At 43.0% G+C, this 26,029-nt stretch overlaps 2 protein-coding genes across 4 annotated transcripts in view; one reads left to right on the top strand and one right to left on the bottom strand.

Moving 5' to 3' along the window:
* Positions 1–1,573, bottom strand: part of CDK19 (cyclin dependent kinase 19) — a 140,794-nt gene extending 139,221 nt beyond the window's left edge. Inside the window, exon 1 of the mRNA XM_089530570.1 lies at positions 1,144–1,573. The gene's annotated coding sequence lies outside the window, so the exon portion shown is untranslated. The remainder of the gene's footprint in view (positions 1–1,143) is intronic.
* AMD1 (adenosylmethionine decarboxylase 1) lies at positions 1,548–25,398 on the top strand. Of its 3 annotated transcripts, none has more exons than XM_089530571.1 (9): positions 1,548–2,274; positions 15,274–15,360; positions 16,241–16,367; positions 17,714–17,816; positions 20,139–20,181; positions 20,274–20,418; positions 20,998–21,090; positions 21,185–21,340; positions 23,417–25,398. In XM_089530571.1, exons 1-9 carry the CDS (start codon positions 2,114–2,116, stop codon positions 23,549–23,551), a joined length of 1,050 nt encoding a protein of 349 aa, XP_089386697.1. In that variant the 5' UTR covers positions 1,548–2,113; the 3' UTR covers positions 23,552–25,398. The 3 variants fall into 3 exon arrangements, with proteins under 3 accessions (XP_089386697.1, XP_089386699.1, XP_089386698.1); XM_089530573.1 differs by lacking the exon at positions 1,548–2,274 and adding an exon at positions 9,797–9,882; XM_089530572.1 differs by lacking the exon at positions 1,548–2,274 and adding an exon at positions 10,725–10,915.
* The last annotated feature ends 631 nt before the right edge of the window (positions 25,399–26,029 follow it).

Raw genomic sequence — 26,029 nt, 5'->3', positions numbered from 1 at the left:
ACCAGTGCCTGTTGTTTGGAGGATTCCCAAATCAAAATAATTGGCACTTTGAAGATTCTTCAAGCAGCTGTATTTTGCTGCTCCATGCCATTGTTTTTTTAAATAAATTTTAACAGGAAGACATCATTCTTCAATACTTTACTGTTGTTGCTGTTCTGTGCCTTCAAGTCACTTCTGACAGGACAGTCCAAATGCTAACATATCATGCTCTTTTCTTGGCAGAATTTGTTCAGAGGGGGGTGACTTGCCCAAGATCATCCAGTAGATTTCCACAGCCAAGTGAGGATTCGAACGGTAGCCTTCCAGTGTCCTAGTCCAACACTCAAACCACTACATGAGGCCCTAAAGAGTTGTCCACTGAGGGAATCGTTTCCTTCAGTGAGAATGAAAGAGGTAATTCTGCTGGGGATGCTCTAGCTAGCAAGCAGGTTGAACTTGATGGCATATGGAGCCTCTTCTCCTTGTTTGATTCTATTATTCTATAATGCTACTAATTTCCTTTTATTAAAAATATTTTTGAGACAGCCAGCATGGCAAAGTAGTTTGAGTGCTGGACTAAAACTCTGGAACTGGGGTTCAATTCCTGCTCCCTCCATGGAGTCCACTGGGTGACCCTGGGCAAGCCACGCTCTCTCAGCCCCAGGGGAAGGAAATGGCAAACCTCCTCTGAGCAAATCTTGGCTCAGAAAACACCATGATAGAGTCGCCTTAGGGTCACCATGAATTGGAAACAACTTGAAGGCACACCACCACCACCACCACCACAACCACAACCCCTACTTTTCAGACCAAATTAAGCCTTTAAAAGCAAGTAACGTTATCAATTAATAAATAACAAAATCAAGATTGTAAAAAAAGATTGTAAGACCGATGGCAGGGAACTGTCTAATTGAAAATAATAATAATTGTAAGCCGCTCTGAGAGCACCTTGGACTGAAGGAGGGGGTATAAATACTGTAACTCACAATAAACAAGAGCATGCATATGTTGACTGCTGCAGACTGTCAATGTGAGGTGTGCTGCTATAACAGAAACACTGGGTCGTGAAGGTCTTTTTTTAATTAATACTTTCAGATGGTGAATTAAATCTTGCTGTAAGGTAATTAGCCACTAAGTACTCAATTGCTTCCCATCAGTACCAACCTGAGAACTTTTCTTCTTGCTGTTGCAGTGTTAAAAGGAAACCATTTGGCTGCTCCCCCACTGCATCTGTTTGCTTTTGCCTGCCTCGAGTTTTACCAAACGCACACAGACATGTGAACATGCGCCTTCTCTCTTCTTCTGCCAAACCGGGTTATTCCTGCAGTCTGTCTCTCTCTCTCTGCCTTCCTTCCCTGCGGTTTCCCTCAGCGGCAGTTCTCCTCACCGTCCGCCGGGGCTGCTCTGGCGCGTGCCAGCCGGGGGTCGCGCGAGCTGGAACGTCGCCTACCAGGCACCTCGGCCGCCCAATCAGAGCGAAGAGGATGGGCGGGACTACCCGGCTCCGGGCCAATAGCGCGTCCCTCCCGACCTACCTGCCTGTGTATATAAAAGCCGCTGCGCGGTTCTCTTCTCTCCCCTCGCTGACACAGTATGGCCGGCGACATTAGCTAGCGCTCGCTCAACGCTTGTCTCTGTAACAGGGAATCCAAGGAAACGAACCGCCTCGCCTCGCCTCGCCTCGCCTCGCCTGCACGCCCGCCGACCCTCGCCTTCCGCCTCGCTCCTTTCTCCCATCCCGAAAGGAGACGCAGCAAACCTTCCCAGCGCAACCGCTCCCGGGTATATCTATCTATCTATCTATCTATCTATCTATATATACATGCATAAAAGTCTAATCTATATATATAGATAGATAGATATACTTCCCCCCTTTATAGCTTAATATAAGATTGCAACCCCGTCAATCAAGAGGTGAAACCTGCTCGGGACGGGCTGAGACCGCCGCGGCCCTGAAGCCGGTGGAGGAAGGCAAGAAGGAGAAGGAGGAGAGGAGAGGAGGAGGGCGGCGGCAGGAGGAGCAGGAGCAGCCGTCGAGGGCCGGGGTGTCTGTCGTCTATTTGTTTCGGGTTTTTGTTTTTTTGTTTCGTTTTATAATTTCTGTGGTTGTTGGTTTCGCGGAGTTTGTCTCACCATGATGGAGGAGGAGAGCGGCGCACACTTCTTCGAAGGGACCGAGAAGCTCCTGGAGGTGTGGTTCGCCCGGCAGCAGCAGCAGCAGCAGCCGCCGCCGCCCTCGCCGCAGGAGGCGCTCCAGAAGAGCAAGGGCTCCGGCGACCTCCGCACCATCCCCAGGTCAGGCGGCGCGGAGGGCCAGCGCTGCGGGCGGCGCACATGCACAGCCACGAGGGAGGGAGGGAGGGAGGGAGGAGGCATGGCGGCTCTGCGTCGAGCTTGCTCCGCACTCGAGAAAGTAACCCCGTTTGGCATCAAGGCTCTGGAATTCTGGGAGTTGGAGTTTGTTGTGGGCCCGGAACAAACGCCAACTCCCAGAATTCCAGAGCCTTGAGCCAGGACGCAGTTAACGCCGTGCCTATATACACTTGTCTCTCCATATTCGTGAACATGGGGGGGAACCGCGATTAACCCCGTATTTTTACCTGACAGGACGCCTCTCTAGGAACCTCCAGCGCAACTCTATGGTCAACGTCCGACAGAGACCGACCGAAGAACTGCGTTGGAGGAGCTGCAAACGCCTAGCGGAGCGTCCTCTCTAGGAATCTCTAGGCCTTTCAGTCCGACTTCAGGTTAAAGTTGACCATAGAGTTGCGCTGGAGGACCTAGAGATTCCTAGAGAGGACATGTGAATCAAATACGTAGGCATGGAGGGATGACTGTATGTATGTATATACACACACACACACGCCTCGAGTGTCTCTACTGGGAGAAATGGGGGGATGTAAGGGGGTAATAGCGGTAATAGTACGTATATGCGTGTAATGTGTGTGCATGAGGGGAATCGGTGACAGGGAAGAAGGCTAAATAATTCTCTGCTCGGGGCAATTAGAGCGGCCTCAGCCTTATCCCTGCAGCGTGGATGTGTCCTTTTAACTCGCCCCGGCTCAGTGCTAGGAACGCTGGGAGCTGTAGTTCATGGTGGCACCAGCGCTCTTCCTGACGGAGGAGTCTAAGTTAAAATGGAGGGATAAAAGAAACTTGTTAGATCTACAGCAGAGCACGGTCTGGGAAGTGTAGTTTTGTGAGCCGCTTAGCCTTGTGTGTACGTCAGGCAGAAGGGCTCTGGTGCCTCCATGGACTGCAGTTCCCAGGATTCCCTGTCAGTGAGCCTGGGCAAGCGTGACGCATGTTAAAGCCGTGTTGAACTGGATCGTTTCTGGAGCGTGTTTTGGATCTGAGAAGTTCCTTTGATTCCTCCATTTCCATTTAGCTCTTTGAAGGAGGGAGGAAGGGAGGGCATTGCAATGGTGGCTGGCTTCCCAAGGGCCGCTAACGGCCTCCAGAGGCGGCGCGCGCCTCGAGCTCTGAGGAGGGAAGTTGGGCCGCTGGCGGGGAGGGAGGGAGGGAGGGAGGCAGGGCTGAACGTCGTGCCCTTGTCAGGGAAGGAGCCGGCCTCCTTCAAGCGGGCATTTTTGACTCTGGCGGTGGAGGAGAGACGGGGAGCCTTTTCTCCCTGACACCCTTCCCACGGAAGGACTTTGAAGGGGCTCAGCCCCCTCGTCCTCCCTCTCCCCTCCCTCAGCTTTAAATCCATGTATAATAATCAGTGTATAATAATAATAATAACATTTTTATTTTTATCCTGGTTCATAACAGTGATAAAATTTCGTAAGTACAAAATGAATCCCTCCATCCCCCCCCAACTATATAACAGTTGCGGCATAACAATAATTAAGGTGCCATACAAATCATTAAAACAAATTATACTGGTCCCTCCACATTCGCTGGGGTCAGCGACACAGGACACCCCCCCCCATGAATGTGTGAAAACCCACAGATAACAAAAACACCATGTTTTTACCCAAGAGGACCCCTCTAGGAACCTCTAGGTCCTCCGGTGCAACTCTGTGGCCAGCATCTGCCAGACAGTGGCCATAGAATTGCACTGGAGGAGCTACAAAGGCCTAGTGGACTCTTCTCTAGGAATCTCTCAGTCAGTGGTCCCCAAACTGTGGTCTTTAAGGGATTTTTTGGACTTCACCTCCCAGAATCCCAGACTATTGGCCAACATGGCTGAGGCTTCTGGGAGCTGAAGTCCAAAATCTCTCAAAGGGCACAGTTTGGGGACCTCTGCTCTAGGTCCTTCAGTGCGACAGTTGGCTTCATCACTTCTTTCTCTCTTCCTCTCACACTCCTCCCATTCTTTTCATTCCTTCTCCTCCCAATCTACAGGCTGTTGTTGTGTGCCTTCAAGCCATTCAATGTCACACAAAACTGCAGTTTCCAGGATTCCCTAGCATTGAGCCAGGACCGTTAAAATGGTCTCAATCCGTATTATTTCTGCAGTCTGTTTTGGACCTATCATGGGGTTTTCTTCCCTAGTTATAGTTTCTTTAGAGGGGGCTTGCTCCTGCCTATCCTTGAGGAGGAGCTGAGAGCATGACTTGCACCCAGTGGGTTTTTTTTCATGGCCAAGTTGGGATTCAAACTCTGGTTCTCATTCGCAGTCCAAGGCTTGAACCACTGAGCCAGGCTGGCTCTCAGTGCAGGCTGTGGTTAAGGATAGTTCTGGTTAAGTTAGGTAGGATAGCATTGAACAAATAGGAAGATTTCTTTTTCTTTTTTGCAAGTACAGTCATCCCTCCACATTTGCAGCTTTGACTTTTGCAGATTTGATTATTCATGGATTGTAGTACTATGTTCTCTCTGGGAATCTCTAGGTCCTCCAGTGCAACTCTGTGGTCAACTTGAACCAAAAATCGCAGTGAAGGACCTAGAGATTCCTAGAGAGAACACTGCACTAGGCATTTGTCACTCCTGCAGTGTAATTCTGTGGTCAATGTCTAGCAGATGTTGACCACAGAGTTGCACTGGAAGAGCTAGAGATTCCTAGAGAGGTGTTCTCTCGGGTAAAAGCATGGTGATTTTGTTATTTGCGGTTTTTCCACATTCACGGGGCTCCTGTGCCCCTGACCCTAGTGAATGTGGAGGGACCACTAATAATTAAATCACAGTAAATCATAGGGGTATTAACGTTAGCAGTGACAGCAGTGATAGTTTTAAGAAAGTTGTGTTGATGTGACATCATCGTAGTAGGAGTGTTGTCCTGGACTGGGACTGCTTCCCTCTTCGCTGGGAAGTCCTGTTCATGTTTCTCTTGTCCTTAGGACCTCCGCCACTGAGGAGGACCTCGTTCCCTCCTAGCATGGGGAGAAACCCTCGGCGGGGTGTGTGTGTGTGTGTGTGAGCATGGCTCCTCTCCGGCCACCAGCCTTGGCCACTAAAGCCTGGGGCCTCCTCCTCCTGGCAACACAGACGTCCCTTGAATGAGCTCCCAGAGTCACTTGCTACTACCAGTAGTAAGCGGGTCTTCTTTCATAGAGGAACTATGTTTAGCTTCTGAGGCAGAGGTCTGATATATTTTGGGCCTCTGGGGTGGGGGTGAAGGTGAGGCGAGGACAAAGGCAGGTAGGCCTTGGCTGGGGAAGGAGCCCTTATTTGTGTGCCTGTGTGCAGAGCAGGGAGAGGCCCCACCTGCCTTTCCAAAAATGTGGCTGGAAGAGCGAGAAACGTGAGGAGGCTTCTGGCCCGGCCCCCAGATGGAGTGACCTCGCCTTCCCCATAAAGGAGGCAAGCCAATGGGGTGGCAGGGGTCGGGTTTAAGGGCTGGGCCTGGGGCTGTCATCCAGTGGGCATTTCAGGAATGTGGAGGATGGAGGAAGAGCCAGCTCTGCCCAAGAGGGTAGTGGGGGAAGGGCTGGGCTCCGCGCAGGAGGCTTGTGTTGGCTTTGCCTTGAGGGAGGAGGACCGGAGTCGGTTTCAGTAGCTTAGGTCTGTATAATTTGTCAGGCATAGAAGCCGGAGTGGAAACTGGCCTTGATAAGGCTGACTGAAACAGGCAAGGAAGGCCTGAGTGAGGAGGCTGTTCGTAGCCTTCTGGATAGATTGCAAGGGGGGTCTTGTTGCCCCTTTGAGACTCGCTGAAAGAAAGAAGCTGATACCATGAGTTTACATAGACTTGAGCCTCCTTCCTCAGATGCATGTTTAGATTGGATAGGTCACCAGTGAAAAGTCCACCATATGTTTAAATTGTGGTGCTGAGTAGTTTTTTAAGACATTTGAAAGGGGTGTTTGCCTTAGCTGCTGGGGGCCTGAAGGGGTTGGTGTTAAGCACATATCCAGGTCCCTGTCTCATTTTAAGTTTACTTGTGCTTTGGATAGTTCCTGCATGCACCTGCCATCACATGCTGGTCTTGCCCTGAAGGCCTCCCAACACCTAATGGTCTGGAATGAACTAGCTTAAACAAATAAACTTTTCTGAGAACTCTATGGTTGAGGTTAAAAAGAGCAAGTGTAACTTGTTTGAAGGCATACATTTTGGGCTGAATTGCCATAAAGGACATTTAGAAGTGTGTCATCTTGAAAGGAACAGAAGAGCTAGGATAAGTATTCACTTCCACATACAAGTAACTATCTTACAACATTGTTGCTGTGTAAAACCTTATGGAAGGGAGGACAGCTATTGGTAGTATACAGCAGATGTTTCTTAGGCAAGGAATACGTAGAGGTGGTTTTGCCATTTCCTTCCTCTGAAATACAGCCTACAGCACTTGGTATTCATTGGCAGTCTCCCATCCAAGTACTAACCATTGTGACCCTCCGTAGCTTCCAAGATCAGACAAGATCTGCCTTCAGGGCAGTGGTTCCCAAACCTTGGTCCTACAGTTCGGAACGCACGGAGATTCAAAGTTTGGGAACTACAGCTTTAGGGTATTTAACAAGGTTCTTACTGTTGTATGGCTTTAAATCATTTTTGACTTATGGTGATCCTAAGGCCATGGGATTTTCTCAGCAGAATTTGATCACTGAGAGTGAGAGAGTATGACTTGCCTAAGGTCACCAAGTGGGTTTTCATGGCTGTGCAGGGATTTCAATCCTAGTCTCCAGAGTCATAGTCCCAGTGCTCAAACCACTATGCCATGCTGCCACATATAAAACAGGCTTTACTTTGGGGAAACTGACTAGACAGAAGTGGGAAGCTGAAGTTCTCTAGATGTTTGTGGCCAGCAGCTCCCATAATTTCTCACAACTGACTGTGCTGACTAGGGCTGTTGAGAGTTGTAGACCCATAATTTCTGGATGGTCCCAATAGCCCATGCTGGGTTAGATCACATGAGGCAGTTGGTTCCTCAGTGTGTTCTGTTTCTAATTAGGGTGGATCTCATTGAACAAAGATTCACAATATGGTGAACTGTTTTATCAAGTGGTAAGGTGATCTGCTTGCTATATGTTCCATTTCATGAATAGCTCTGTTTTTGAGGAAGAAGCTTGAGTTCATTCAGTTGTAAGTGTTGCATCTGCCTTTTGTCCAAGGAACTCAGTCTTGATGCACATGACTGTCCGTCAATAACATTAGCTTCTCAGCTGTCCTGCATGGAAGCATAGTGGAGCCTAAAATTGTTCATGAACTCCTTTATCCTTATAAAATAAAAGTATTGTGGCTGTACTGGCCTTCTACTCAGTGCTGAAAAAGAGTGTGTGTGTGTGTGTGTGTGTGTGTGTGCATAGTAGTCAAACATACAGCTTCATCTGCAGTAAATCAGTATTGCTGGCTTTACATTGTACATGGCTTTTTCTGCTAGAGATAGATTTAGCAACCAAGGGGTGTCCAATCCAAATGGTGCACCTCATCTTCTAGTTCTAGCACCTGTTTTGTCCCAAACATTAAAGCAAATCTTGGTTCATCACTAACATCTGAAAAGAGGGTGTTTTTTTTAATTCTAGTAAACTTGCTTCAAGTTATATATCTTGACAGCAATAGGAATATTATGTTTGCCTTACTGTTTTCTGTGGACCACAGAAGTAGATAAATGAAGGCACCTACCCACAAATGAATTGTTCCTAGTGGGTCTCACGTGCCACTGTAAGTTTTCCTTCTGTTCAAAGCACACACACAACTTGTATGAAGAGGATGAATTCATAGAGCACTTATTCCCAAAGTACAGAAGAAGAGAGTGCAGAGGAAGTGTCTGTACTCTCAATGAAATCACGTATCAGTATATAGACCTGACCATATTGTTTCTTTTAAAAAAATCTGTGTCCTGAGACAAATAATAGGAGGAATGCAGGCATACCTCAATTTAAAAAGCCTCTGATAAAGAAATTCCTTTTTCAAAGTCTTTGTATTGTCACCCAGCCCTCTTGCATTTTCCTCCATGCCCCCTGTCTAGCTAGAAGCTTTTTAAGCTGCATTGGGAGAATGGTCAATAAAGGCAAAAGTAGCACAGGCTTTTGGTGCTGGGTTTCAACAATGTGTCTGCAGTAAGCAATTTACTAAACCTTGAACTGGGAAAAAGTGAGATTGTACTTTAGGAGCAGATCCTACTGTAGTTATGTGTGTCTAACTACAAAGACAAGGTAAACAAAGCTGCCTCCAGAAACCTTAGTGAGCATGTATGAACAGTAAAACAAAATGGAAAGCAGTTAAGCCTGGCTCTGCAACAGGAGGTGAAAAAAGGATAGATCTACAAGTTTGGCTACTAAACTGGAAATCATAAGAAAAGTGGATGTGTTTTGAAAGAAGTCTAAGTCATTTCTAGAAGGTTCAAAATATCTTTGTTTAATTATGCAAGGTTTCCCTGGACCATGGTTTAATTTCACATATGCATATTGTTTTGAATAAAGGTTTGCATGATGGGCAGCATCTCCATCTGCTGAGCAAATAAGTTCTTACCGTAGAAAAGGTAGTCCTTCTTCTTACCATAGAATAGATGGGCAGATACTGCCAGTAATTTGATTTCTGCATTTCCATTTTATAGCTCCGTACCTGTGTTACTGAAGCCTTATTTTGAATAAAGGTTCAGCACTGGGATCAGTCCTCAGTATTAGTGCTCACCTCTGGGTCATGTACCGAGTAAGCATGAATGTATATTGCTAGTAAGTAACTCTAAAAGCCTAGTCTAATTACTGTATTTTTAAAAATGAGTTTTCAGTCTTTAGAGAAAGTGAGAGAGGTACTAGGAATCTTACATTTCCCTTTGCTTGTTTTAACCCCCTGCAGAAATCAAGTACCCAGTGCTAAAACCTGTTCTCTAGCAATACAGCTCTCATGTGTCCTGCTTGCTGCAGATCAGCATCCCTTGTGGTGCCAACTTCACTGCCACAAGAACTCTTTGACGTTGTTTACTCATAAAAGTCTTACACCTACTGCAATGGCTTTAATCATGTGTATGTTAGTACATACCTCATTGGGCCAGCCAAAATATACCTAGCCATTAAGTCACCTTAACTGGGAGTCCCAAGCTGTAGCCTATTTTGTTTCTCACCCTGCTGGTTGCAGAATGTTAACTAGCCAGGTTTGAGGATTGAAGGCTGCAGGTGCCAAGACTTAAACTTGGGCTCAAAGATAGTTAGTTGATTGTATGTATTGCACTGCCATAAAAGGTGCAAGACTAAGAGTAAAACTCTTTTGCACAATACAGCAGAGCAGAGCAGTATCTGTCTTCCTTAGAATGACTGTATCAGTAAGTTCAGTAGCTGTGAGTCTATCTTGATTCTAGAAATAAAAACAGAAGGGGCATAATAGTAGAATCCACTGTTTATAACTAGGATTTACTGTGTGAATCGGGCAGCCCTCAGCTGTTTTTATTATTATTATTATTATTATTATTTTAAAAAAACACAGCAAAATGGGATTTCTTCACGCCTTGTTTTCAAGGCATGAAAATGGCACTCTCCTTGAACTTTCTCTGCTTGATGAAAGAAATGGAGATGAAGCAATCTTGGGTAAGATGGCTTCTTTGTTACCTATAAAAAACACAACCTGGAACATTATTTTTAAAAATGTGTTAACGTTAGTTTTTATTTTTAAAAATACTAATTAAACATGAACAAAAATGGGCAAGTCCTCAGTGAACTCCTTAAAACAGAGTTTTGATGTAGTATCTTTATTACATGCACTGCCTACGTTAATGTTGAAATCTGAAAAGAGGTCAGTATGCTGTCATTATCCCATCCTGGGAAAGCGGTATTTCCTTTCTAGACTTTAGTGTAATTTTAGCAATAAAACATTTGTTAGAGGGCTCACAACCCATATTGGAGACCCTTATTAACAGGGGAATCTAAAAAGCAGATACAACAGGTACTAGGTTGATATATTACTGTACTGTACTACAGCTTGTAATAGAGCTGAGATTGCAGATGCTCTATAGCAAAGTAATTCCATGATGTAGCCTAGTGACTCAAAGAATGTTCATTGCTCACTCCATTGGAATTCCAGTCACCCGCTAGAGAGGATTTAGAGAGGTGGCTTACCAAGAGGTTACAGGGACAGCATGACGTGTCTATATTTGAATAATGTCTGACTAGTCATCCTTCTATTGAACTGTGTAATGCTAATGTGGAAATGTCTCAGCCTAGAGTCTATTCAGCTACTCTACTTATAGAACAAGCAGTAGTCCTGCTGTTTCTTAGCTATGTTCTTGCCATGGACATTGGAAGAGAAGTGAGATTTAATATGGCAAAACGAAATGGGTTTGATTAAATTCTGCTGTTTCCATTTTTCTGTTTTCTTCTTTTGTAGTGGCAGAAGTATCATTGTTGGCTTGATGCTTGTGAAAAATATGGATGTAAAAGAAAACAATGCATTCACTTTAGACTTAAGAGGCAGGGACATAACCATGACTCCTTGCTTTTCTAGAGCCTGAAGAAGTAGCAGCTGCCCTTGACTTTTTTGGAATCCAGCAAAACATATTGTTGCTTTCAGAGTGTCCTCTGGTGAAACAAGGGTGAAACAGTAACATACTTGCTGCCTTGGGATGTGAGCGTTGTTCTTACACTTAAAGACCTTGGATAGATTTACAGGCTACAGACAAAGCCATTACTTGAGGATAGGAAAGGTTTCTTAGTGACCACAAATTTTGGCTACTGAGAACAGCCAAATGTCTTGTTCCATGAACATGACATCTGGCTTCACTTCTTGTTGGTTGATCATTATTCAACCAATGTCATGAAGGAAGGAAATGGACCACCTTGTGTAATATACCCTTGTGGTCTCCCTTAGAGAAGTATTGTCTTTCCTCCATCTCCTTATTTACAAGCAAGTGTGCAGATACTCCAGTCTCATCTTTTTTTTAAAGTTACAGGAGGAATTGTATGTTTTTTCTTCACCTTTCTTGGATATCCTTAAATGTCTGCTAAGGGGTATGAAATGGTAAAGTGGGGAAGTAAAAGTATTTAAAATGTTATATGCCCTGCTCTGGTGGTAGAATTCAAAGATGCAGCCATGTTAGTCTGTAGAATCAGTACTTAGAGAGATCTTGTAGCATCTTTGAGACTAACATGAGCTTTTGTAGACTTCATTCTACTTCCTCAGATGCATTTGGTGGAGTGGAAGCCAGGCACAGACATATATATACCATTGGTATGTGAGGATGTCAATTCAAATTACAAATCCTTTGGGTATGGGGTTGAGGTTGCAGGCCCACTTTTAACAATGGTAGATGGTCCTTAGTGCAAAAAGGCATAAGAAACTGGTCTTTGTGCCTGGAGATGAACTGGCAGATCCAGTTTTGCAATGGGACTAGCCTCTTGTGAGGGAAATAATGAGGGAGGACCGGGTTTAAAGGGTTGTTGATGTTTAATGTGCCCTGGAGGATGAAGAGCCGTTGAGGCTTGGTTAGGCTGCTGTGAGGGGCAGTTAGAAAGGGTTTAGGTACGCAAGAAAGGGACAAAGAGTGTGTCCTTAATTAAATAGTGGTAGTGTCCTGCAGGAGACATAGGCGGGTTACAGACCGCCCATTTGGGGCGGTCTGCACCTGCCCCTTTCCCTGGTGTATCGGGGCCTCAGTGGCTAGACCGGCAGCCACTGAGGCCCTGATCTGCCACTTTCCGGTCTGCAGGGAAGCGGCAAAAGGCCGCTTCCCTGCAGCCTGGAAAGGAGTGTCCTTGGGGCTTCAAGCCCCAAGGACACCCCGCGGCGGTGGGAAGGAGGAGAACTCTTTTGCGCCGCTGGGCGCAGCCGTGTGAAAGCTGCGCCCAGTGGCGCAAACCAGGAAGGAGCTCCGAAACGGAGCTCCTTCCTGCTCCGCACTAAGGGCGCACTAAGCGCCCTGACGCAGAGCGACAACGTCACGTCCGCGCCGCCCCATATAGAGGCGGCGCAGTCGTCATGGCGGCGGCCGTGTGGAACGGCCGCCGCCATTTTGTGCGCACAGAGCGCGCACTAGGGTTAGAGGGGTGCGGAAGCACCGCCCCTTCCTAACCCTAGTACGTGCTCCGCGCGTACTATATGGCCCGTCTGTAACAGGCCATAGTGTTTGATGACTAGTGGAGTCACAGGTAACCAGAAGGGTTATAAGATGCAAAAGTTTAATAAAGGTGCTGTGAGAACTTATTCTGTAAGGGAACATATATAAAGCTATAAAGAAACAATTACAAAGACAAGTTAAAGAAACTGTTAAACTGTGTAACTAATAAAGTATTTATACACTTTATCTATTGTGAACACCATTTACTACAAGAGATACTGCATTCAGCCTGCTTTCTAAATAAGTTTATTAATATGTTTCAACAAGCAGCTGTCTGAAGTGATTTCAAAAACATATTAAAATGCTACCAATATTGAGAAGTCTTTTAGGTTTGGGACACATTAGATAATGGGTATGTGGCTGTCAAAGTTGGTGCCAAGCTGAGGAAAAATGTGAAATCCAGAGTGCTGGTATCTAAAGAGTTATAGTGCAGGAGACACTTGAGAGTCCCGGGTTCAAGTCTCACAGTGAAAAATTGGTGGGATAGTGGCCATCATCTTCACAAAATTGGTGGCAGCGGTGGGATCAAAAAGACTTATTGATCTGCCATCCGAGAAAAGAATCTGGGTGGATGAGTGTCACCTTCACATAACTGTTGAATCATTTGTACTTGTATTGCAGGAAGATTTTATTATCCTTACCTCAAAACACTGATGTTACAGATCTCTGTAATGGTGGCTAAGTTGCTTTGACTCCTGTTACATTAAATGGAAATCTGATTTATACTCACAAGGCTGATACTTGGGTTGCACTTGCACTGCAGAAATGATCCAGTTTGATACCATTTTAACTGTCATGGCTCCATATTATGGAATTCTGGGAACTGTAGTTTTGTGAGACATCTAGCCTACTCTGTCAGAGAGCTCTGATGCCACAACTATAGTTTCCAGAATTCCACAGAATTGAGACATGACAGTTAAAGTGGTGTACATTATAATTGTGATCTAAAACAATACTGGTCTGCTGATATTAAAATAGCTTGTATAGCTAAAAAAAATGTTCCTTGTTTTCTGCTCCATGCAGAATATAAACCACCTATGGGAAATCACCTTATATATAAATCCCATCTTGAAGAAACATGAAAAAATTAATAAATAATTATAATAGGCAAGATTTCTTTTGCTTCAAGCACCTATTATGTTTTATTATGTGCCCAAAGTTCATGATAGACTATAAAATGGAAAATATGAGACTTACTCTGTTGTGTATACAATTTGTAATTTGAACAATCATCTCTGTCCCTATGTGCCTGCCACTGAAAGCTGGTCCTATGCTGCTATGCCACAGAATTCTAAAGTGATCTATCAATTTTTAGTTTATAAAACATGTGCCAATAATGTAGTGGTTTCCTGAGTAGCACTTCATAAGCTGTTTACATTTGTTAACACTTCAGGCTCATTTTCAAAACCTAGATCATAATTTTAATTTGATAAATATAAACATTGTATGAAAGAACCTTAGGTCTGGTGTCCTATAATGGCTGGAGTATCAGACTGTCATGCAGGAAACAGGTTGCTGTTGAAATTACCCAGCCTTAATTCCCTTGTAGATTTTCAGTGTTCTACAGTAATTTGAAAAGCATGAGAGAGCTTCTAAATAGTTGTGGTACTAAAATACATTAAATACTCATGCATTAGTCAAAATAAGATCAGGAAAACATTATTTTATTTTGTAATGTGTTATATTACAGTCCATTGTAACTTTTTTATCTAATTGCTTTTAAAGGCATACATAGTTTCAGATAAGTCATGATAAAGTTGATGATTATCAGCTTCATCAGCTTATTATCAGCTTTATCAGCTGGACAATTCATCTATATCACTGAATACTAAAGTTAGGATGGTTCCTGCCGTCATATTTCCAATTTCTATGTATGTCTGTGAAAGCTGGACAGTGAAGAAAGATGTTAGAGAATCAATTAACTTTAAATGTGCTGCTGGAGAAGTGTTCTACAAATATTGTGGACTGCTAAAAAGACAAACACATGGGTACTAGAGCAAAGGCCTGAACTTTCTCTAGAAGCCAAGATGACCAAACTGAGGCAGTCATAATTTGTTGATATCATGAGAAGATATGATTCACTAAAAAGATAATGGCCCTCTCCAGACGGGCCTAGTAGCACGTAACAGACACCCCACAACCCTAGCATGTATTCCGTACGTAAAAATGGCAGCGCCCTATATACATTGGCACCGCCATTTTGACGTGACGGCTGCACCACGTCCAAACAGCGTGGGCGTGACATCCTCGTGCCGTGTCAGGCTGCTTGTGGCAGCCTAACCGCTGCGCAGGAAGGAGCTCTGAAACGAAGCTCCTTCCTGGAGGGCGCCTCATTCCTGCGACAACTAGATTGCCGCGGGAACGGCGCCAGGAGAAAAGGGGCTGAGCAGCCCCTTTCTCCCCTGGCTGCAGCTCCCAGAGTGTCTTGGGGCATGAAGCCACTTCTCCCTGGTCCTGAAAAGTGCCGTATCAGGGCCTTTGGGCTTCTGCTGTGACTGCCCTGGCCCCAATTCATGGCGCAAAGGGGCAGCTGCAGGCCACCCGTGGTCTGTATCCTGCCAACATCTGTTAAGACAGAGGGCAGTAGGAAAAGAGGAAATACAACATTCCGCACTCAGTCAACAAAGCCACAGCCCTTAGCAGGCTGTTGAGGATAGGGAAACTTGGAAGTCTCTCATAGGGTTGCCATAATTCAAAGTCAACTTGAAGGCAGCAGCTAACAATGATTCATGTATTTTAAACTGAATCTAGGATAAGAGAAAGAAACTGTCTCTTCTAATGTTTATGTCTTTGCATTTGATAAAAATAGTCATGATGGTGCTGAATTTTAGTTTACTTAAAAGTTCATGCTTACTCCTCTCTCTAACAGGTTTGAGTGGGATAAACTTCTGGAGAATGTGCATTGTTTGATCATAAGTGTGACAAAAACTGACAAGCAGGAAGCTTATGTACTCAGGTAATCTTAATACATTTTTAAAAAATAACAGAATTAAAGCATAGGTTTTTTTTATAGAAACAGTCACAGAGCTCACTCTCATTTGCCACTTCAGTGTAGACTGAGATACAGTTTAGACTTCTGCCCACTGTCTGTTCACCATTTAGTTCTCTTGCCCTAATTCCCTGGTATGAATTTAATTTATTTTCATGTTTTAATTAAAGTTTTACTTACAGTTCCTTATTTGAATATTTGGAGGAAGAGGCACAGAAATCCTTTTTCCCTGGACCTTCACATCAGTTAATACTTTAAATCTATGTACAGTATCCATTTATTTCACTAATTTTATGAAACAGTGCCCTTTTTAGAAACAGAAAATTATCCAGTATCTTATTTTAACATTTGTAGGCTATGTACAGGGATCATTTTCAGATATAAGGGCATGTGATACTGTACCTAAGTGATTCTGAAGAGCCAAATTTTAAAAAAATGTTTCTGTTTGCACATGGCATAATGAACCATGACTATGGTCAGGATAAAATGCTTTTATATTGCTGACAGAACTGCCTCTTTCAGTTAAACATCTCTCCTCTGCCACTTGCCATAAGCCTTCAAACCTGGCATGGAAGACAGGAAAGTCTCCCATGCTGGTTTTCAGGTGGTATGAGGTATGCAGGGAAAGACAGTCCCATTGAATTAGTAAATGCCTGCCTATGTGATGTTGGATTCAGGCTTTTGAAGATAGGACCTCAGTAAAATCTTCTGACTGTGTGAAAAGCATGTCAGAAGCTCACAATGTCTAAAAAGCAAAAAGAAAGAGAGAGACCCACTCTTGTCATATAGTTTACCAAAATTTCTCAAGTACAATATGTAATGCTATTTTTCCGATTTTGTTTTTCAGTGAGAGTAGCATGTTTGTCTCCAAGAGACGTTTCATTTTGAAGACATGTGGTACCACCCTCTTACTGCAGGCACTGGTTCCCCTGTTAGAGCTTGCTAGAGAGTACTGTGGGTTTGACTCAATTCAGGTAAGATGCCAAAAATCTTGCAAAGGTTATGATTAAGCTTTCGCTTTCAGCATCCTTACCCCTAGAATTGCAACAAACTATCACATATTGAAAGCATAGTGGTAGTATAGTGGGCCTTCAGTATCCACTGGGGTTTGGTTCCAGGACCCCTCATGGATACTGAAGTATCATTATTTACAATGGTGTAATAAAATATTGTCCCTTATAAAGCATGACAAAATCAAGGTTTGTTTTTGAGGGGGGGAATTGAGGGGGAATATTTTCAAGCCATGGATGATAGAATTCCTGGATGCAGAATCTGGATAAAGAAGGCTGACTACTTGTTTTTCTGTAAAACATATGGCACAAATGTACAGAAAAGTACAAACCAATGAATTACATAAAATACAGTTGCCCCTCAATTTTTGCTGACTTCAAATCCGCATTCCTCCCCCATTTGTGGGCAGCAAATGGAGGGGGATAAAATGGGGTGCATGTTTGTCATTCAAGCCAATTTTCCATTTTCGCAGTGGGGGGCAGAACGGATCTCCCACAAAAACAGAGCAGCTACTGTAAGACTTTTACAAAATGCAGAGTTCCACAATAAAATGAAAAGGCTGAACAGCAATTGTGACTTATTCAAACATAAAGAATGTATATACTTGTCTATAAGTTGACTTCGTGTATAACTCAAGGTCAACTTTTAGGGCCAAAAGTGTGGATTTTTATGACCTGTGGATACGTCGAGGATTGGACTTAAGGGGGTAGTCTAACTGGGGAGAGGCTGCGGGGTGATTGTTCGCCCTTCCCAGCCTGTCCCCAGCTGGGCTTTCCCCTGCAGAGGAAGCCCAGTTGGGGAGAGACTCCAGGGCAATCACTTGCCCTTGCAAGCCTGTCCCCAACTGAGCTTTCCCCTGCAGAGGAAGCCCAGCTAGGGAGAGACTCCAGGGTGAGTGCTTGCTCTTCCAAGCCTGTCCCCAGCCGGACTTTCCCCAATGGAGGCAGCCTGGCTGGGGAGAGCCTGTGGGGCGATTGGTCACCTCGCCCAGCGTCTCCCCAGCTGGGCTGTCGCTTGCGGAGGAAGTCCAGCTGTGGAGAGGCTTGGTAGAAGGACCTATTGCCCCGTGGATAAGTCTAGCCAGGATTTTGGAGGTCATTTTGGGGCAAAAATTTAACAACTTATAGTGGAGTATATATGGTATATTACAGAGATTGTATCCAGTATATTTGCCGATCTAAGGAATAGTGCATGTTATGTTTGAGAACGAATACATTACTCTTAATGCACTGCTAAAGTCTTGAAGAGAAGCTCACTTGTGAATTGAAGAAAATTGCTTACTTTATTTCAATTTTCTTTTATTCTGCAGAGCTTCTTTTATTCACGTAAGAATTTTATGAAGCCTTCCCATCAGGAGTACCCACACAGGAATTTCCAAGAAGAAGTAGAGTTTCTTAATGAAATATTTCCAAGTAAGTAAATGTACCTCACTCCCATAATGGGTCCAAGAGGTTTATGAACTAGTATATAGGCCGTTATAGCACCATTGCCATGATAAAAATGCAACTTTATTTGATCCAAAAGTACTACTGAAAGTTTGTATTTGTATTGATGGAAGATACCAAGAATGATAGTAATAAATTAGAATTTGCTTTTCAAATAATTACTGTAATACAGCTTTTCAAATACTTCTGTCCCCCCAAAAAATCCTGTACACTCAGGCAGCAGGGATTCACATGAACATTGTAGTAAAGGTCACGTTTGCAAAAGCCAGATAACATTATATTAGTAGCTTTTATTGCTATAGAACTGTTATTGTGTCCAGTGCCTGTTATTAGATAGGATGATAATTATTTATTATTATTATTTACGTTATTTATAAGCCGCCCTTCAGCCCTAATGGCTCTCAGAGTGGCTTACAATTATTTTTAATAAGATGGTTCCCTGCCCTCAGGCTTACAATCTAAAAGACACAACACAGAAGGAGAAGAGAATGGTGATGGGGAAGGGGATGAAGTCCAGTGGTTCTTCTCTCCCTCTGATGCCTGGACCAAGGCAGATGGACTAGAGCAGGGGTAGGCAACCTTTTTGAGTCGGGGGCTAGGTTGCTGTCCCTCAGACAACTGGGGGGCCGAAGCCGGGGGTGGAGCTTCCACCCTCCAGGGGCGGAGCCACATGCTGGGGATGGAGCTTCCACCTTTTGGGGGCGGAGCCACATGCCAGGGTGGAGCTTCCACCCTCCAGGGGTGGAGCCACATACTGGAGGTGGAGCTTCCACCGAAGCATCATCATCATCATCACCACCACCACTATCATTGTTACAGCAGACCTTTGTTACAGCACTTTGGAAAGTCACACTGTCTCACCTTCATAAATAATAAAAATAATGAAATACAATAAAAAGCAATAATAAAAATAATGAAATAAAAAAACAAAAATAAGTGTTATATATTTTTAAAAATTAATGGAAAAAACCCAAGGCAGACCTGAAATGACTCACCTTTCCACCTCCTCCCCCTCTTTCTCCTCCTCCTCCTCCTCCTCTTTCTCATTGAGAGGGCATTTTGCAGAAAGAACACCCAGGGCAAGTAGTAATAATAATAATACTAATAAAGTTACAAGCAAGGAAATTACTAAAATGCAATTGAAAATAAACTGCAGCAAGCATGCACACAGTTTCAACCCAGAAAAGCCACAAGTTGGTGAGAGAGCATTTTTGCAGAAAGAACACCCAGCTAACCCCCTCCCCCAATGAACCAACCTCTTGCCTTGCTGTGGCTGCAGCTGCTGCTCTGGCTCCCTGGCTCCCTCACTCTGTACTCCTTCCTTCTGCCTCCTCCTCCTTTCCCTGCTCTTAGGGAGGAGGAGGAGGAGGGCAGAGGGCGAGGTGGAGCCTGCTGCAGCCCCTGGAGCCCTGTTGGAGTGCTCCAGGGGCTGCACCGGGCCTACTAGACGGGAGCCGCCATTTTGTTTTTCAAAATGGCGGCCGAAGTCTCGTGTGACCTTTGCCATCCTGAGGTCACGTGAGACTTCGGCCGCCATTTTGAAAAACAAAATGGCGGCCGGAGCAGCACAAAAACAGGGGAAATCGGCGACAGGACTGCGCAGGGGCCGGTAGGAAGGCCTTGACGGGCCGGATCCGGCCCGCGGGCCGCAGGTTACCAACCCCTGGACTAGAGGGAGGGTTCTTCTTCAGGCTAGCCCCAGGTGGAGCTGGGCCAGCCTATTCACTCCCTCCCAGGCCGAAGGATGACCGTTATGGAGGGAGGAGTCTCTGTCTTCAGGCTTGAAACAAAAGACAGTAGACATACTAATTTATTTATACCCCGCTCTTCAGTCAAAAGGCTATCAGAGCAGCTTGCAAATTGTTAACTTGACATTTCCTTGCCCTCAGTTTTACAATCTAAAAAAGACAAGACACAAAAGAAGAAGGGAATGGCAGTAGGGAAGGGGGAAAGTCCAGCAGATCTTCTCTCCCTCTGATGCCTGGACCACAGCAGATGGACTGGAGGGAGGGCCCTTCCTCTTACTCTGATTAGACTTGATGGAGCCGGCCTGCCCTCTCCCTCTGGATGGTGGATGGAGGGAGGGCCTTCTTTCTGGCAAGGCCTGATGGAGCTGGGTTGCCTTTCTCTCCCTCTGAATGGTGGATGGAAGGAAGGCCTTCTTCTTTCAGGCAAGGCCTGATGGAGCTAGATAGTAGTGGTGGAGTTTACTCAAAGCAATTCTAAATAGCAAATTTTAAACAAACAGTGCTACTGTACCTAATTACTAGTCTCATTTGTCTTGCACAGATGGAGCAGCTTATTGCATGGGCCGTATGAATTCTGACTGCTGGTAGGTTTACTTTTAATTATTAATATTTATCTGTTGCTATTTGATGCAATTTACTAGCATATCTTTTCTGAAATGCGTTTTTTTTTAAACAGGTACTTGTACACTCTAGATTTTCCAGAGAGTCGGGTAATCAATCAGCCAGATCAAACATTGGAAATTCTGATGAGCGAGCTTGATCCAGTAGTTATGGACCAGTTCTACATGAAAGATGGTGTTACCGCAAATGATGTCACTCGTGTAAGTTTGAAATTTCAGCTGTTAAAGCTGAGCTAGGCTAATGTGTAGAGTTTGTATCCTGATCAGCCAATTACCTATGTGTTAAATAGCTATAATCTGAGATTCTGTTTGAATAAAGTTGTAAAGTTCCAGGAATCAAATCTTCAAAATTAAATTGGAATGTCTTCAGTGAAATTCATGGTTGAAGGTTCTTATCTTTCATTTCTGCTGAAACGAGGCATACTAAAGTTTATCACGGTACTCTATAGCCAATTGGTTAATCAAGTAAATGTGTATTACCATCATTATAAGACCTGGGCTAGATTTAAGAATTGTTAGTCAACAACGGAACATTCACTGCTATTTGGCCTTTTCCGTAACCATATATCTCCTTATGCCCATGGCTTGACCACTTGAAAAAATATTTTTGTAAAATGGATGCAAGAAATAACATTTTTCACGTCCTGTGGGTCAAGCCAGAAAGGTAAAATAGTGAGACTTCTAGTAACTTAGGTTAGGTGAAAAAATAACTGATTTATCAGATCTATATCTACCTAAAAGTAGCAAGCTAGTCCTTGAATGTTGTTTTTCACTTTTTAGGTGAGTGGAATTCGTGACCTGATACCAGGTTCTGTCATTGATGCTACAATGTTCAATCCTTGTGGGTATTCAATGAATGGGATGAAAACAGATGTGAGTATCATGTTTTTGTTCCTTTGCCATCAACAGTCACATCTAAACTTTTACTATGTTGAAATGACTGACACAGTTCCTTTGTTTTTCCTAGGGAACTTATTGGACTATTCACATCACTCCAGAACCAGAATTCTCATACGTTAGTTTTGAAACAAACATAAGCCAGACATCTTACGATGACCTAGTTAGGAAGGTCATAGATATTTTTAAGCCAGGAAAATTTGTGACAACCCTCTTTGTTAATCAGGTAAGCAATTTGAATTTGTTCCCCTAGCAGTGGAAAGCTCCCATAATTTAAAAGAGGGATGGGCAACACCTTCGCCCGCCAGTTTCTTCTGTAGAGAATCAGATGCCCTAAGCAGATATTGGTGAGTAGGGCACAGAGAGCTGCAGAGGGAAGGGGAATCGCCTTCCATTCCATTCTGCCAATAAAAGCCATGTGGTCATTGAGAAGGAATTCTTGGATTTCACTTTAATAAGCTTATTATAGCATAGGTTTTATGTCACAAATCTGCTTTATTAGATGCGTTTTTGAAAATAATATTTAACTGTAAATTCATTATACATTCCATAGTGATGCCAAGAGCGTGGAAATATGTGCCAACTAGTTGCTAGTAATTTGTTCTTCACAGATTTTGCACCCTGACCCATTCCAAGAAAGGAGGGGGGTGGAGGAAATCTGGTTTTGGAAATTTCCAGATCTAACTTGGATTTTGGGTGAAATGGACTGTCTCTATCTCGGGAGAAAGTTCCTATTTTAAAACAATAGTATTTTCCTCTTTCCAATTCTACTGCTCTCCTGCTAAAATTGTACTATACAGTGCCAATCCTGTACACACGTTCTCTAAAGCAAGGTCATTGTTTTCAGTGGTACTTATTACCAAACAAATGTGTACAGAATACAGCTGGGGGAACTTGGAGAAGCATATGCCTTCAGTGCCTGCCCACATCAATAACTTTCTTCTCTCATTTACAATTTTTTTATTTTATTTCATTTGTAAGACCCAAGGCAGCTTTCAGAAATAGTAAATTAATTTTTTTACAATAACATTTAAAAACAATTAAAATCACCTCACTGAAATAATTTTAAAAACAACCCAAAGTTTTAAAAGATAAATAAAACATCCCCAATAAAAAGTTCCCTCCCCCCATGTGTATATTGTGTGCCTTCAAGTCATTTCCAACTTATAGAGACCTCAAGGTGAACCTATCAGGGGTTTCTTGGCATGTTTTTTCAGAGGATGTTTGCTAGTGCCATCCTCTGAAGCTGAGAGTGTGACTCACCCAAGATCACCCAGTGGGTTTTCGTGGACAAGTGGGGGTTTGAACCCTGCTCTCCAGAGTCATAGTCCAATAAATGCTCAAACTACTTCACCCCTATTTATAAATTAAATCCTGATTAAACAGAAATGTTTTTGCTTTGCAAACCTTTGCTCTTTACTTATATAAAGAGGATGGGGGGAAATCCCACTTGATAGTGTAAGATCAGTAGTCTTGGGAAGCTAGTGGTGGAAGAGACCAACCCATTTTTCAGCATTCAGCTGGAACAACTACTCTGTTCATTGTTCTTGCTCTGACACATCTCCACAGTGCCATTTACAAGGTAGCCATCATGGGTGACAATGTGACTTTCCTCTTTTATATGAGAAATACATGTTCACTTGAAATTGGGAGGAGGAGGAGGAACTGGCGTCTGATTAGTTGCTGTGCTATTGCTTCCCTTGGGTCTTGATCAGTTGCTGCAACATAGTAACATAAGCTGCAGGTAGCAGTTGTTTCTTTCCAGCTCGAAGTACCTGTTAGCAGCTACAAGATTTATTTCCTTGAATGAAACGGTTTGTGGTTAGTTGTCAGTTGTGAGTAGCCCAATGGCAAAATTACACAGTTGATTGTAGACTGGCAAAGTGCTTTTGAATCAGCCCAGTGGGCAAAGTCTTAGACAATTGGTGACATTGATAATCCTTTTCTGCATCCCATTTTTCTGAATCCTATTTTGGGAGAAGGACAGCATATAAATTGTGTGTGTATTCCCCTGGACACTAATATGCAAAATAGTGAAGGTTTAATTTATTGTTGCATGATGGAAAGAATTATGAAGGTGTGTTATTCAGTGAGTCTAAAAATACAAACATGTTAAGATTATGCAGAAGAAAATTATGCAGTTCACAGTGTAAATTGACACACAAAACAAGACTCTTAATGCTGAGCTTGCCATTCCCATTCCAATTGAACCCAAGTCTATCAAAACCTCATAGACATTCCAGCTCAAGAGTAGTTTTTGTGCCCCAAAATTTAATGAATACCTTTTCTCCCTTTTTTTTAGAGCTCAAAATGTCGCACAGTATTTTCTTCAGCACAGAAGATTGAAGGTTTTAAGCGTCTGGACCGCCAGATTGCTCAATTTAATGACTACAACTTCGTTTTTACCAGTTTTGCCAAGAATAAACAGCAAAGTTGATTAAGAAAAATGAAGAAAAAACGGAAAAAGATACCCAATAGAAGAGGTGGTGGTTGCTTTCTAGTTAATGATACAAGGGGCCATATTTTTCATATCCACCTCGTAGTTGCAAAAAGCCCTAGATGTAATCATAGTATAATTTTCAATTGTATGCATTATTATATCAAAAATTTAGATATATTGCATGAACGCTCTCTTCTGTGTTTAGGTATTCTATTTCACGTTTGCTGTGAAATTGAAAAGCATGTAGAAAAATTTTACTGTATGGGACTCTACAACATTTTTAAAAACAATTCAAATAGGATTACATGCAGTATAGTTTTTCTCCAAGTATCACCAAAAATTCCCCACAGACAAGGATTTCGTCCCCATTAACATTTCCCTTGGACCTACTTAGCTAAAACAAATGTTGCCTAACTTTTTCATGTGTGCTGTAACTTAAATTTTAAAGCAATTCTTGGATTTCGATTATTTCTAATTGACACTTATTCTTTAACTCAATGGCAAGTTCAATTTGCAGTTGAAACTGGTAGAACAAGACTACTTAACAGCATGGGGTACTTCAATTTTTAAAATGTGAGGCTAGTCATTTTTTCACTCTACATCTATTTACATTTCCAGAATTCACTGGAAAGACATTATGTTGAGGGTTAGTACATTAGCTTTTTCACTTCTGGGAACTTGTTTGCTCCTTTATCACAATTTATTTTTAATGTCTTCTAAACTTAGGCCAAAACCATTTCTGTTCAGTGTTGGGTTTTTGTTGTTGTTGTTGTTCAAAGGCAATCCATAGCAACTGTGGAAGCTCTTGAACTTTTTTTTTTTTTTAGTGCACTGACACAGTTGTGACAGTATGGACTAAACTGGTTCTAGGCCTTTCACAAATGTGACTCAAAAAACTACTGCACAAATTAGTTGCCATTTTTTAAAAAAACTGTGAAACATGTTGGCTCAAGTGCTACTTCATATTAATGCAAACACCACAGGCCCTTCCACACTGACATCATTGTGCATGTGATATTTAAGATGAATTAACAATATAGTAATTCCATCTGTGTCCCCTCCTAATTAATGTGTGGTTCCTTTTTACATGATGTGGAAGGCACTGAGTGATTTGGCTTGCAGCAAACCTAATATGGATAGTCTAGACACAGTAAAGTACACCACTGTATGTAGAACATTAATAACAGTTTATGCATGAAAATCACTTCATGGGTATTAAGATACATGCTTCTGAGAGACAGTACAGTATATTCAAGTATCATTTGAAATACTGTGGGATTTCAGCTGTTGAGACCAGCAAGTCTGTTACAAATTTGACACGCGCTATGTTTTGGTTCTCTGAATGTAACTATTTTGTTCCTTCTGTATTTATAAATGGAACACTTTTTTAGTGTTTCTAGGCTACTAAATTGCTTGGTTGGAAATCAAGCAGTTGGAACATCTTCACTTTTTTAATTTTTAAATAGATTTTTCTACCAAAATTATCAGTTTTGCTTCTAAGTAGCACCTAATGTTTTGAGGTGCTTTAAACTTTAAAGGACCAATTTTTCAAATGCGTTTTGTTCTTGAAGAGTGCCGAAGTGAATGGCACTGCTTGTTGGCTTGAGGTCTGCTAAACTGAAGATCCCTCTGAATAATATAAACTGCAGAGTCAGGTAGAAATAAGCCTTGAATAGAAAGAAAGCGGTTGAATGGGTATTTATAAACACAAGGGTGAACAAAGAGGGGGGTGATGTTTGGTGTTTAAAATTACTATCTGTGGTGTTAGACATGGATCATTAAAATGTACAAAAATATACCTGTACCAGAAATTATAATGCTTCAATAAAAGTTTGCTTTGTAAACTCTTGCAGTCTGTATTATAAGGCGGCTTATGACCTAGAGGCTTCCATTTTTGAATTAATGATAATGTCAGTCCTTGATCAGTCTGGACAAGTTCTCGACCTCAGCAGTCCTTAGGAATCTTTACAGTAGACAGACACAGTAGCCAGTGTGACCCAAGGGGATTAACTTTATTTGAAACACTAATCTTGCTAATCAATGTATCAGGTCTGCACTATTTTTAATCAGTGCAAACGTAGACTGTTAATACTAGGTTATTTTTAGAATTGCAGAATCTCTTTGTTTGTAGCATTCATGAATAAGAGAATAACTAAATACAGTGGTACCCCGGGATACGAATGCGCCGCCTTACGAAATTTCCGGGTTACGAAAAAAATCAATGTAATTAAATGTTTCCGGGTTACGAAGGTTATTCCGGGTTACGAAAAAAATTTTGGTGCTTTTCGGCGCGATTTCGCACGAAATTGCGGCTTTCGCTATTAAAGCCTATGGGCTTTTCGGCTAGCGAAAGTTTCCGGGTTACGAAAGCGGCGGCGGAACGAATTAATTTCGTAACCCGGGGTACCACTGTATATCATTGCATATCGTGTTAGTTGATACAGCCCGCCCTCCCCAACTTGTCACCCTCAGATT

This window comes from Sceloporus occidentalis, unplaced genomic scaffold (assembly GCF_023333645.1).
Source record: "Sceloporus occidentalis isolate IW3139 unplaced genomic scaffold, rSceOcc1.0.p SCAF_6, whole genome shotgun sequence".
Classification (NCBI taxonomy): Eukaryota; Metazoa; Chordata; class Lepidosauria; order Squamata; family Phrynosomatidae; genus Sceloporus; species Sceloporus occidentalis.
The sequence above is the reverse complement of the archived record's forward strand: the minus strand, read 5'-3'. Positions and strand labels throughout refer to the sequence as shown.

What these genes read in the sequence shown, in the direction of transcription:
- AMD1 (XM_089530571.1), top strand. Translation starts at nt 2,114, where the DNA reads ATGATGGAGGAGGAGAGCGGCGCACACTTCTTCGAAGGGACCGAGAAG. An exon ending in GTGGGTTTGACTCAATTCAG is followed by an intron (nt 16,368 to 17,713) that starts GTAAGATGCCAA and finishes TTTATTCTGCAG; the next exon opens with AGCTTCTTTTATTCACGTAA. An exon ending in TGAATGGGATGAAAACAGAT is followed by an intron (nt 21,091 to 21,184) that starts GTGAGTATCATG and finishes TGTTTTTCCTAG; the next exon opens with GGAACTTATTGGACTATTCA.